The 12,866-nt window shown below is 39.1% G+C and overlaps 1 protein-coding gene across 3 annotated transcripts in view; it reads right to left on the reverse strand.

Annotated features, from left to right (window-relative positions):
- Positions 1-384: 384 nt before the first annotated feature.
- The window catches only part of LOC109420858 (protein Smaug-like), a 61,040-nt gene continuing 48,558 nt past the window's right edge, over positions 385-12,866 (reverse strand). Inside the window, exons 4-7 of one of the 3 annotated variants that reach the window (XM_019695331.3) lie at positions 12,150-12,776; positions 11,567-12,047; positions 11,174-11,399; positions 3,019-8,138 (exon numbers count right to left, since the gene is read on the reverse strand). In XM_019695331.3, the coding sequence (XP_019550876.3) occupies positions 7,322-8,138; positions 11,174-11,399; positions 11,567-12,047; positions 12,150-12,776 (2,151 nt within the window). In that variant the 3' untranslated portion in view covers positions 3,019-7,321. Of the gene's footprint in view, positions 1,170-3,018; positions 8,139-11,173; positions 11,400-11,566; positions 12,777-12,866 lie in introns of those variants that run through there. The other 2 variants (XM_062852279.1, XM_062852278.1) reach the window with 2 other exon arrangements.

A 12,866-nucleotide genomic window follows, 5' to 3' on the forward strand; every position in this document is an offset into this window, starting at 1 on the left:
TTGGAAATCCTTTTTTCTTGGACAATTTTGTTTGAAAACTATTTCGGCAGGAATATATTTGATTCGGTAAATTTTTTAGAAATTTCTCGGCAATAATATTCGAAATTGATTTTGACAATAATATTTCGAAATTGGTTATTATTTTTAGAAAATATCTACTTTTCGAAATTCTTTGGGTAATTGCTTTGAAAATTTGGTGGTGTACTCCTGTCTTCTACTGCATGTACAAGGTGGTCCCTAACCCCAAACTACCTGCTCCTCCCTGTTCAGGTGTCTGTTGAGCAGATTGTCCCCCCCCCCCCAGTTAGAGAAGAAAAAATACATCTTGTAATGTAAGGGGCCGCCTGAAATCGGTGTTTTAAACAATATTAGAAAAAATAACTCTAGATATGACTATTTGCTCTGTTTCACTTAAAAACTAAATAATTATTCTTGTGATTATCAATTGATCAATTAACAAGTCATTTTTTTTTTCAATGTTTCAGTACCTGCTTGTCGTCCACGTGCTTGTCTTCAGAGAATGATGCCATCTATCCATGGGTCGGTTCCATCGTTCGTTTTGCGTGAAATTCACTTGATTCTGCATACAGGCTGACACGAAGTGCCCCCGCTGGCCACATCTTTTGCAGTAGCGACTCAATGCAGGGCATTGGCCGTTATGGTGGCTGAACAGAGAGCAACGATTGCATCGTGGGCGTTGTTCTTCAAAGCGCTGATCCAACGAATTTCCTCGGTGTTGCTTGATTGGTGGTCCTTCTGCTCGGCTTTCAGCACTCGATCTCTTACGGTAACTTCCGGTGTACGACGGTGGAGGATGTATATTTCTGTCCTCGAAGGCACCAGTATGTTCGAGTCGATGTGTATCAGCTTCAGACGTACCATCTTTTGCAGAAAGGTTTGAACATGAAACAGTCGGCGAGCCCATCGGAGTGGAGGCGTTTCCAAAAACTTGAGCTTTTTTGTCGCGGATGTTGTCTACGTCAGTTTCACTATCGGAACTACTGCTGCGACTGCTAGCATCGCTGCTGGTTGAAGGGGTCGAAGCACTTGAACATGAAATTGTATCTGCCAACGAGGAGTCGTCATTGTCGCTGATCGGAGCGTCAACCATTCGGACATATTTATCGTCGTTCGCCCTTACGGTACACTGTAGGTCGCTTCCCGTTATTCTGGAATGAGAATCATCAACATGTTCCTTAGTTCTTATAAAAAAAATGTGAATCGAAAAAAATCAGGATCTCTGATCATTTTTGCAGAGCTGTTGACATAAAAAGTAATCAATTCTGATGCAAAGAGAATGCAAAGTCATAGCGTCAGACGGGCAAAAGCTTAGTACACAGCCACTACTCCAAAGATAGATGCAAATAAATTGATGAGCTCGTTTCATGCTCTTGATCTATTTGAAACTTTATGAAGTATTAATTTAGAACAGTGAAGAGAATTATTGGACAATAGGGACACAAAATAAGCAACAAAGGAGGCGCGGCGATTACTCTTTATCTCAACTGGTAGCATATACCTAATGACAAAATCCGGATTTTTTTTGTTAGGGACAAAACAGATGCTGAATTTGTTGCGTACTTTTCAACTCGTGAATAGGGTAAAAAAATATAATTTGGACATGTATGTAATTTGGACAGGCACGGTGAAGTATGTCTTGTTCCGGTAAGCTAATAAAAGTAAATACTTCTCAATATCAATTAATGGATCAAACAGACCCTATTCTGATGACTTACGTCGAAAATACGCTTAACAATTAAGAATTTACTTCAAAATTATCGAAAATGTAAATTGTTTCACTAAAACCCCTCAAATGCGCAGGTATGCAAGACGCAATACACTTCACAGTCATATACAATATTCACCTCAAAATCGTTGAATTGATAATTGTAAGAAATTTGAAAGCCTCATTGCAATGAAAAATGTTCAATAGAGAAGCATTAGGCTGCCAATCTCTTAACATTCAGTTAGAACGCTTGAAATAGGTGGTGTCCAAAATACATTACAAGTTTCCTACTGTAAATATATTTTGGTCATCTGATGAACTACATGGGGATGCTGTGCAATTGCATACTTAGATGCGTATTCTATGGGTCTGACGATATTTTCTCGATTTTAACAAAAACTGTAATAGTTACCAAAATACATGCTTGTTAAGCGGAGTAATTTGTTTATTTGCAAGAAAATATTTGTTATTTTATGCTTCTTCCATGATTTAGCAGTATTCATGGCTAAACATTGAGATAATTGCCCTGTCCAAATTATATATACCTGAGGGTGTCCAAGACATATATTCGGTGTCCCAAATCACTCAACTCGTGGTGTACGTTCTTTGTCCTATTATTTTCAATTTGGGACAAATCTAAGTCGCATTGGATGGATTGTCGCAACAAATACAGGTTGCGACATTGTCATTATTGTCGCGCGATGGATGAATTTTGATTCACTGAAGAAATTAACAGTTCTTTGATATATTTCGAAAAGCGTTTGCATATTTTCTAAACATGTTTTGTTCAGTCTGTCACTTCAAGTAACGACGAGCGTTTTTTTCGAGTTCCTATGTAAAGTTGGTTACGTTTTACATTTAGAATAGAGTGCGTCTTCTTCGGTGTCGATATGTGCTATATATCAGTCGAAACGAAAATAAGTGTTATTTATTCAAATAGAGGTTGCATGCATCATACCACATTCCAAAATGAATCCAGAACATGTGACTTTCCCCCTTCCCCAATAAAAAAAACTCCCATGACAGTCGTATAGAAGTAGGTAGTGTTGATTTCAGGCTATAGTAGCAATGCACGTCATACTAACATTCCTTCCCTTTCTCGATAACCGTAAGGATGTGGCCAATTACGTTATTAACTTAATAAAGTTTGGAGTTCTCGAGGGTGTATATTGAGAATGGTAAGCTACTCTCAAGCTCCGATTCAATTTCGATTGTTCTGGTCAATCACGGAGTAGAGAAACATATTGCATGATTGTTTCGGATACTGTCTACAAAAAAATACAAATCAAAACTTCAATTGGCTCAAAAATAAATATATTCCATTACTAGATTTGTTTAATCCGTTATGTTTTTCGTAATAAAAACTCCACTACATAAAACTTGTTGAATTTACCTTTTCTCTTGTTCGCTTCTCGCTCGTTTCTTTGCGTCTTGCTACCACATGCTAGCAGTTTAATAATAATTGAATTGATGTAGTCTTACACGCCCACGCACTCATCATCGCCTGCCACGCTCTCGCATTAGTCAACTTGTCTACTTTCGTTTTCTAGCTTATCTTCCGCGTCCAAAACTCTCCTTTAGGTTCAGTTGAACTAGGGTATTCAACATTCATTACGTTCCGCATTCTATTTGGATAAGCAATTTTAGTACGATCGAATAAACGAGAAAACAATAAATCCACTGATTTCTTTCCTCTCAGTGTATTAGTACGCCTAATAGTATGCGTGAGTAGTATCCAATAATGAACTCACAGCATCGAAGAAACAAAACAGAACATAAACGATTGATATCTTTGCTTTCCATTAAATATACATAACAACATTATTTATTATTAGGGTACTTTATATTTTCTTCGGGATCTCGAAGACATGTCGCTGCTTGATTGATCTACAATGAAACAATTGAACATCTCTTCCTATATCTTTTGTAGTATTTTATATTTTAAATATGTTTTCACTTCTTTACTGCTTCCGTGAGAGATAAAAATAAATATTTTTTCCTACAAAATAAGCCCGCAAAACGCAATCTAGTCCGAAAAATATTTACACAGGAAAAGAAAATAACTATAATCAGCTCACGAACATTTTTTGCTAAGAAAAACTCGAATCCACATATTGTTGACACTGAATGCTCTAGAAGCTAACGCGGCTAGGAGTGCAAGTGTACGTTCAAATTCATCTAAACTTCTATTTTCGTTTTCAATAAATAAATATTTCCATTGTTTTATTTTCTGTCCATTTGGACAATCGGTTTACATACTCGCTCGAACTCACAAAAGGAGTCAAAAATATACGATGATAAAAAAGGACTATCACGTTGTCGTTTCGTTTTCTTTTCAATCTGCCATGGCTATCTCAAATTGTTAGCTGCTTTTGAGTAGTGTTTTTTAATGAAAAAATAATAAAAAAGAGTGCTGATATTGGTAGTTATTCTCCAGGACTGTCTGATGTTTTTTTGTTTTTTTTTTTTTTGTTTAAAGTTTTACAATCGAAACAAATTGTCAGCATATTTTTAGGGATAAGACAACTTGAGCTAGGGTACGAGTGCCATCAGTAATCTCAAATACAAAAAATAAGAAACAAAACAGCACTTCAATTCTTTGTTTGTAGTATACTACAAACTATAGGATGAAAATGGGAGCCACATGCTTAATAAGGGAAACAATACCCTATAACAGTGGTGCTCATCCTGCGGCCCTCCAAGCCTTAGGATGCGGCCCGGGCAGTACTTTAAGACGAATCGAAATTTTTGAAAGATTATTTTAAATAACTCGTTGAACGTTCTGGTAAGATTCGAAATCGCAACTCCGAAATATTTCGACATTTCAGCTATGTCACGAAACCAGCTTATAGTTATTTATAAGTGGTACGAATCAAATGAAAGTTTATTAAAAATGTAATCTTGAATCATTTAAAAATTAGTTACAGTTTTTAAGCGCATTTTTGACAAAATTCGCAACAAATCTCAACTTGGTTGCCAATATTGTTTAATTTTCACTGTTTGTTTAAATTTCTATTATGTATAAGACTCACATATTTTTCGAAACAAAACTTACGAATCCAATTTGAATTGTCCAAGCGAAACTCCTGAACGAACTTAAAGAAAAAAAATCTCAGGCAAGATTCGTAAAGCATCTCCTGTGCCCTTTTGGAGAAACTTTTGGATACCTACATTTTTGGAGACTCCATGAAGGATTATTGGAGAAAAATTTTAAGCAACTAAGAGGAGTTCTTGGAAGTGTGCCAAGAGCATTCTAGAAAAACTAAAAAAGAAACTTCAAGAAATTTTTCGAAAACCTTCTGGAGCAATTCCACAAGAAATTTCAGGAGAAAATCCAGCAAACCTTTTTAGAGCGATTCAAAAGAAATTCTTGTAAAAGCTGCTTGACAAGTTCTTGAAGTGGCTTCAAGGCAATTCTAGGAGCAACTTCTAAATTGTTTGTTTGAATTTCAATTTGAAGCTCAAACGTTTTTCCCAACCAAACTTATGAATATAAATTGAACTGTTCAGATTTTTAAGGACAAACGTCTTGAAATCCCGCTTCAAAAATGCATCAGAACTTCAAACGCACAAATCTCAAGAAGCAATCTTCACACATCAGTACATTTTATTATTCTGTTCTTGCTCACTTGTAATAAGCTTAAAATAAGAAGATGAGGTGCGCTGGTTTTGTTTATGAAGAGATTTGTGCCCTCGAAATCGTGAGTAGGTGCCAAAGCTAACCATTGCGGCGGCCATTTTGGGATTCTAACAAGTCTGTCCTTAATATGCTTAATATGCTTTAGAATTGTTCTTTTTGTTGTTTTTTATGTAGCGCCCATGCTTCGACCTACAAACACGAGCTGCATCTAACAACCGAGAGTAAACGGGGCAAGATGTCCTCATCCTGCTTTCGTTAGCTGAAACCGCAGCTAAATTAAGTTTTATCATTATATGGTCTTCTACAAAGTTGTTCCTTAGGGTATCAACTACCATTCTTTCAATTTTGAGCTAAATCGAACTCGCTGAACCGGCGTACTGGGTAAGAGACTGTAGGTAATCCAATTTTCCATATATTTAAACTAAAGATCCCATACAAACCTTCAACTCATTTGCGCCAGCTCAGTTTTAAACCGATTGAGCTGAATTTTTCACAGATTGTTCTTCTCACCCAAAGGCACGATTCTAGAGGGTGCCCCGTGATTTTTTCCTACTTTTCTTTTTCGCCATACAAATGTGGGCCGGTCTTGGCGCGGCACCAAAATGGGCATAGGTGCACGAATCAATAAGACGAGTTCTGATTTTGCGAGATTAGAAAATGTATGGAAAAATAGTCAAAACTCGTGTCATCAAAAGCCAATAGCGGCAGAAAGTCGGGAGCGAAACAGGTACTGGGTCGGCCACACTCTTCGTAGGGGCGAAATCTGCAAGCAAACGTTAGACTGGAACCCAGTAGGATATCACAGCAGAGGCTTACGGCATCAGAGCCTCAATAAAGAAATTAAAAATGGCCACAAGTCAAGGCGATGGTGGACAATCGCCCGGGATATATTTTTTCACTTCAATCCTCTGCACCACATGAGTGTTCAGAACTGATGAATGTGTTAAGTAGTATTTTGATTATGCTAAATGTCGAGTACCTATATCAAATGACCTTATGACGAAGGACATAAGGTTAGATGACATAATGTCCCGCTTTCATTTATTTGTTTTACTGATACGCGTCCTGCATTTCGTTATCCCCAAATGATATTGCAAAACAAAACAAAACTATTTGAAAACTCTACCAGAATCCACAATTTCAAAATCTCTAACATAGACTGTCCTGAAGAATGCACAAAGCTCCAAATCATGAATTATTCTCCTTTTTCACAGTTGACAATAAGTTTTTATTCTTTGCTCAATTTGTATAAAATCATGTCTGAACAGGCTTCCTGTTTTGTATAAGTAGTAAAATTATAAATTATTTCATAGGACAGGGGAAAAGGCTCTACACAAATAGTAAAACAGTAAATACTACCACTTTCGAATGTACCCGCTTTCAGTGAATAAAAAATTTCCTAGCACTCGTTTCTTCTCCTACCGATTATTGTTGCATTTAGTAACACTTCTCATCACAATTTTGACATTCGTTTCTTCTCTTCTTTTTTGACGTCCTTGTCTAGAGACCGACGCTAGCGTCAGGTTGTTATAAATTAGGAAAAAATGAAAACAGATACAAATAGATAAAAACGATCAATTTCTGTCCCTACCGAGAAAATTAACCTAACATAAGAGTTTCCACCTCTTTTTTCGTCAATTTTGCGTTCCCATTCCACGCCGGCTCATCAGAGAAAGAGAGAATGAGTAGTTTATATATATAGTTATTTGAAAATACAGGAGTCCCTTCTTATCTGCTTATAGGATTTGCTTACGTCCATTGATTTTTTTTAAAGTTTTAGCTTATAGATTTGAAGAGTGTCAAGAATTGAAAAAAAATCTACAATTTCTATCGTCGACTATCGTTCTACGTGCCTCTGAAGAAAGGGGCATGCATCGTTCAGCGATCGATTCCTCTAAAATAAACAACGCATTCCTATTTAACAATTACACTAGCCACTAGTATTTCTTTGTTCTCTAGTTGATGGCCTGTTCGGTCATCTGCAAACAGAGAAACTCCAACCTACTGTTGATGTCGCCGATGCTGTTGTTCTGGCTTTTACTTCCTAGCAGATCCACTGGACTGGATTTCGGCGGCGCCACTGTCGTACTTTTGGGATTGAGACAGGTCGTTTCTGACGGTTGAGATTTGCCCTTATTCGGTGGAGGACCTCCACCTATTGCAGTTAGGAAAATTGAAGGCAACACTGACAATTGTTGTTGCTGCTGCTGTTGCTGTTGTTGATGTTGGTTTTGCAATTGCTGCAAGAACTGCTGCTGATGTTGATGAGCGGAAATGTTGTTCAACGAGTGTCGATGGTACATGAAGTTACCATGCGGGGCTACGTGCGACTGTTGTGACTGCTGGGCGTGATGCGGTTGCTGTTGTTGCTGCGATTGTTGCGACAGCGGATGCTGGCTTTGACTTTGCTGTAAATGCTGTACATGGTGTGTTTTAATGGTGGTGTTGTTGCTGCCGGAGCTACTACCGCTGGACAGGTTTGAGGCAAAGTTCGGATAGGACGAACTCTTGTTGTAGCTGTTGTTGTGACCGGTACCGGCATTAGGATTGTGTCCTCCATGGCTGTAGTATTGGTGTGGAATTGCCTGAAGATGCGTGTGAGATGAGGATGAGTTTTGCTGCTGGGATTGTTGCTGCGGCTGTTGCGATTGTTGTTGTGATGATTGCGATTGTTGCATCGGGGGAGTGAAATACTGCAGAGAACTTTTGCGGTGGGGTGTTTTTATGCTATCGGCACTACTGTTTGGCTTGTGTTTGATAGTTGTTGACCACCTGAAAGGGCAAGAACGTAGACAAATTATCTTTCTATCCTGAAGAAAAAAAACTCAATTCAATTCAATTCAATATTTATTTCTAGCATATATCATAAGTATTTAAGAACCTTACATTGCTATTTGAAAATCCTGAGAACACAACAATGACACAGAACAAGTATTTAATTGGCAAAAACTAACAACAAAATAATTTTGTCAAAAAAGAAAAAAAAAACTTGTGAAGTAGCTCAGTTGTCTATACGGCCAACTCGTGTAACAGAGCATTTATAGATGAGACGGTATCCTGCCGAAATTTGGTAATGAATCTCCGGAACCAGTCGTCGATTAACTACCTCCACTTCAGCGAATCGGTGTACCTCTGTAGTTGGATGAAAGAGGCTCAGATTCAGAATCATTTTGACCAAGCGGTTTTTAGCTTAACTGTCTTCCGGTGAGCACGACACAATCGTATAAAACAGGAAACCCATGCCGGACTGTTTTGCACAGTAGAATTTTGATGATAGAGTCCCCATTCGATAAACGGATACTGCATTCTAAGTTTATCTAAGTTTGTCACACCGTGGATGTTTGCACTCTGCTTATCAACACTAAACACTGGGTACCGTACGAATGAAAATCACTTAAAAGTCATTGATCGTTTATTTAACTTGGAGCGAGAAACTTCCATTCTGCGGCAGAACGAGGATGACATCTAGAGAAGTGCCGATGTACAGGCAAAGCAGGCAAAAATAACGCCGCCGAGAACACAATCGTGTATGTGAAACGGAATAATCGAAATGGTATTATTATTATTATTATTATTATTTATTAAAGACCTTTTAACCCGGGGGTATGTTCGACGGGGAGTGTAAAGAGATTTTAGTAAAGAAGAATACAGTGCGGGCGGTTATGCTGCAGCATAGTACCCGGCAGAACATGGAATAATCAAGAATGGTAGCTGTAGATCCGCTACTTCCGGGTGAAGAAGTGCCGTCTAGAAGAAGCAGAGTGCGAAGAATGCTTGTGGTTTGAAAAACAAACACACAGAAGTTTTGCCACGAGCTCAATTTATCCCGTAAAGGCTTCATTACGCAAGTAAATATTAGAGTGGGTCATCCGTTAAATGGAAAAGTGAAAAATTTGATAAAATTCCATCAGATCAAAGCTTTTTAGGTCAAATTTCAGGACCCAAATAAGTGTGCAGAATTTGAGCACGATCGGGTATGTCTACGTTTTGCGCATCGCGTTTGAAGTTTGTATGGGATTTTACATGGGAAAACACACTTTTTTGCATTTCTCTCACGACAAGTTCGATTTTTTACAAAACCATATAAACGTTAATGTGAAAACATAGCCTAGGGTGTTCTGAAAAACTTTGTCGAAGACCGCGAAGTGATCTGATGCTTATGAAAGAAGTTATAGCGTTGGCATTACTTGCCGAAACAGCATAATTTTGTTGCTAGTGTTATTCCATTACATATTAAAACACAAACACACGCATGCGGTTCGTTGATTATAACTATTTTCAGAAGCATCAGATCGCTTTGCGGTCTTCGACGTTTTTCATAACATCCTAGGCTATCATTTTACATTATCGGTTGAAAAGTTTCAGACAAAAAAGTATGTTTCCTCATACAAAATCCCATACAAATTTCAATTGCAAAGCGCAAAGTGAAGACAATGCAAATTTTGCACAGATACTCAGAACCCGAAGCGGAACCAGAAACGTTTTGATCTGAGAAAACGGTTCCGATGGTCTACGCTAGTAAATATGTACAAGGATAAGAACGGGAGCATCGATGGACTAATGTAAGTTAATCGAATGGTGAAGAAAGTACCTCGACGAATATGTAAGACCAAATCAGCAGTCAGTGGAATCAATGACTAGGTACGTCAATACTGCGGATGATGAGTACCACAAATTATTATATTATTAGAGTTAGAGCAATCAACAAGCAGTTTTGAGTGATTTCTATGTCAGCATTCATTAAGTTTAACTTCCGAACGTCAACACTTTCACCCCAGCTGTGAGACGACTGGAATCCCACAGCTAGCAGCTATGCAGTGATCAGAAAACACAATAAAATCACTGCAAATCATGCGATGAGCAGAACGTGAGTAACACGGGAACTAATGCCTTGGTGAGGTCGTCTTATACTGCCTATGATCCCATATCAGTCCCATATTTGCTATTCATATGGGACAGTTATGCGATCATAGGTAGTATAAGTAATGCCATGTACGAGGAATAACGCAATTGCTTTATCGAAGCTCAACCACATGTTCTTTCGGGACAACCTTGACGACAGACAGATCGACCAGAGCAGAATTTTCATGCGCTCAATGCGGACAAGCCTGCTGTGGAACCACCGACTCAGTCTCATCCAGAGATGGAAATATTCTCATCGTGAAGCAGCTCACGAGTGGAAACCCAACACATCAAAACACCATGGTTCTGGAAGTAAGCCGTGTGTGAGTTTATTGGCACTCGCCTGATTCGTGAGTACGAAGCAAAACAAAACACCTATTCACAAACGACTAGTGGAAGTGCAATTTATTGTGGTTTCAATAGAAAATCAAGTGATTATCGTTAACGTAGTTAGAAAATCAAATGATAATCCATCATTTACTAATGTTTTGGGTTTTACTGTTCCAGAAAAGAAGAACTGCCAATCGTAAATGCGTTTTTCATTAAACTGCAAAAAGGTCAGAGCTACATCACAGACGATCGCACTCGAATGCGTGCCAGCTTCGCTTGTTCAAGACTAAAAAAGTGCGAGTATCATAGTGACCCTGTTGGCCACGTGTAGTTTTGTTTTGCGTCTACATATGTCTGTTCAGCTGCTTCAGTTCAGAATTTTTCTTATCTATGTAAATATATTGTACCAAAAAAAATGAGACAAAGCTTTTTGGTTTCAGAAAGAATTTCTCAAACATGAAAATATTGTGTAAAACTCATTCAATGTGCATGTGCTTAAATTTAGCCAATAATACAACTTTTGACTTTTCAGTATGTTAAAATAAAACAAATAGGTAGCTTAAACGAATACTTACCGTGGCTTATTCAAGTTTGCAGGAAGGCTGTTGTTCTTTGCATAGTGGCCTTTGGGAGCATACGCCATTTTCAGCTTGTTCGCTTTGTATTTGTACTCCTTGATCTGAGTAGCATGGGCCGCAAATGCATCGTTATGGAGCGCCCGCTCCAGCACCCAAATAAACACGTTCATGCTTTCCTCTTCCTGTGGACCACAAATCGGTCGTGTCAACGCAATCGTTGCAACTAAAATGCACACACAAATAACTTTAGTATTATATCGATGTGTAGGGTATGGTAGACAAAATGAAAAATGTTTAAATCTAACATTAATCACAATTCATGAATTGTACATTTTCTTTTCCATATGAAGATGGGCTACGGTAGTATATAAAAAAGTGCATGCGACTTACTCAAATCCAGCAATTTGACAAACATCCCGGCAATATCCTCTTGCTGGTCAAGTCCACTTGGTTTCATCGGAGTCAATACGATGTTCGTCAGTTCGTCAAACACTGGACCCAGTTGAGTCCTGGAACCTCCGGCGCTCAAGATGTCCTTCTCTAACCGTAACAGTACACTGTACCGTTCCCTTAGCTTATGAATGCACAGCACCAGCTTATGTCGTGCCCCCTTGGTAACACCCAAATTGGCCAAGTACTCCTCGGTCATGTCCATCATCTGCTCGTATGTCAGATTGGAAAACAGCCAAACGTACTTGTGTAGCCGCAAACTCTTCAACCAGTGCGCTATGCTGGACATGCCAACATTTGGAGATCCATAGATTTTCATCATCTGGTGCTGCTTGAAGTCGTCCAGCCTCGTTTCGGATCCACTCGAGGTTAGCGATGACCGCGGACTGTCCATTGTCAGCGAGAAACTCCTCGGTTTATTCTGCAGGAGTTGTAGATTGCTCAGATTTTCCGCCGATAGACATTCGTTGTTCTGCTTATGTTGGTGCAGTTCCCCAACCGAAAGCCCACATGCACTACTTACCGCCGTGGTAAGACTGTTGGATCTTCGGGTTTTCAGCAGGCCACCGCCATCCAAATCGAATTCCCCAAGGCCAATGGGAGGAACTCGCAGGTAATCATTGATATTAGAATCGAAAGAAACACGATTTTTACTACTACTGCTATTGCTGCTACCGCTGCTAGTATTGGCCGGTCCACTTGAAGCCGAACCAACAGACGACGGAACTGCAGCGGATCCAGCCGCATTCGTCCCACCAGAAGAAGCATTGGCACCATTGGACGACGGTCCTCCAGCAGCTACGGCGGCTGCAGCACGGGCCAAGTATTTGAACTCCTCTTCGTTATCGTAATCACAATCGTAGTCGAATATTTCCGTCCCATTTTTGCTGAAGCTGAGATGGTTATCGTCACTCGAGTCTAAATCCGAGGAGAGCACCAAATTGTGGCTCACGATACTGCTGCCGCTATTAAGATTCAAACTGCTACCGTTAGCACTGTTACCCAGCAGCACACCGGAGGCTTGACTAGAAGACGCAATTAGGTGATGGTGCTTGCTGGCGGTGTTGGAGGTGTTACCAGCACTGCTGGCTACACTGCTATTCCCAATGGATTTGTTATTTCCTTGCGGGGTTGAGTAGTTGAATGTGACCTGTTGGAGTGCAAAGGACAGAATGGACAATTTGTTAACTTCAAGAATGCATAGAAAATATAATTTATTTAAAAAAAAACCTTTTTTGGA

Source organism: Aedes albopictus, chromosome 2 (genome assembly GCF_035046485.1).
Source record: "Aedes albopictus strain Foshan chromosome 2, AalbF5, whole genome shotgun sequence".
Classification (NCBI taxonomy): domain Eukaryota; kingdom Metazoa; phylum Arthropoda; class Insecta; order Diptera; family Culicidae; genus Aedes; species Aedes albopictus.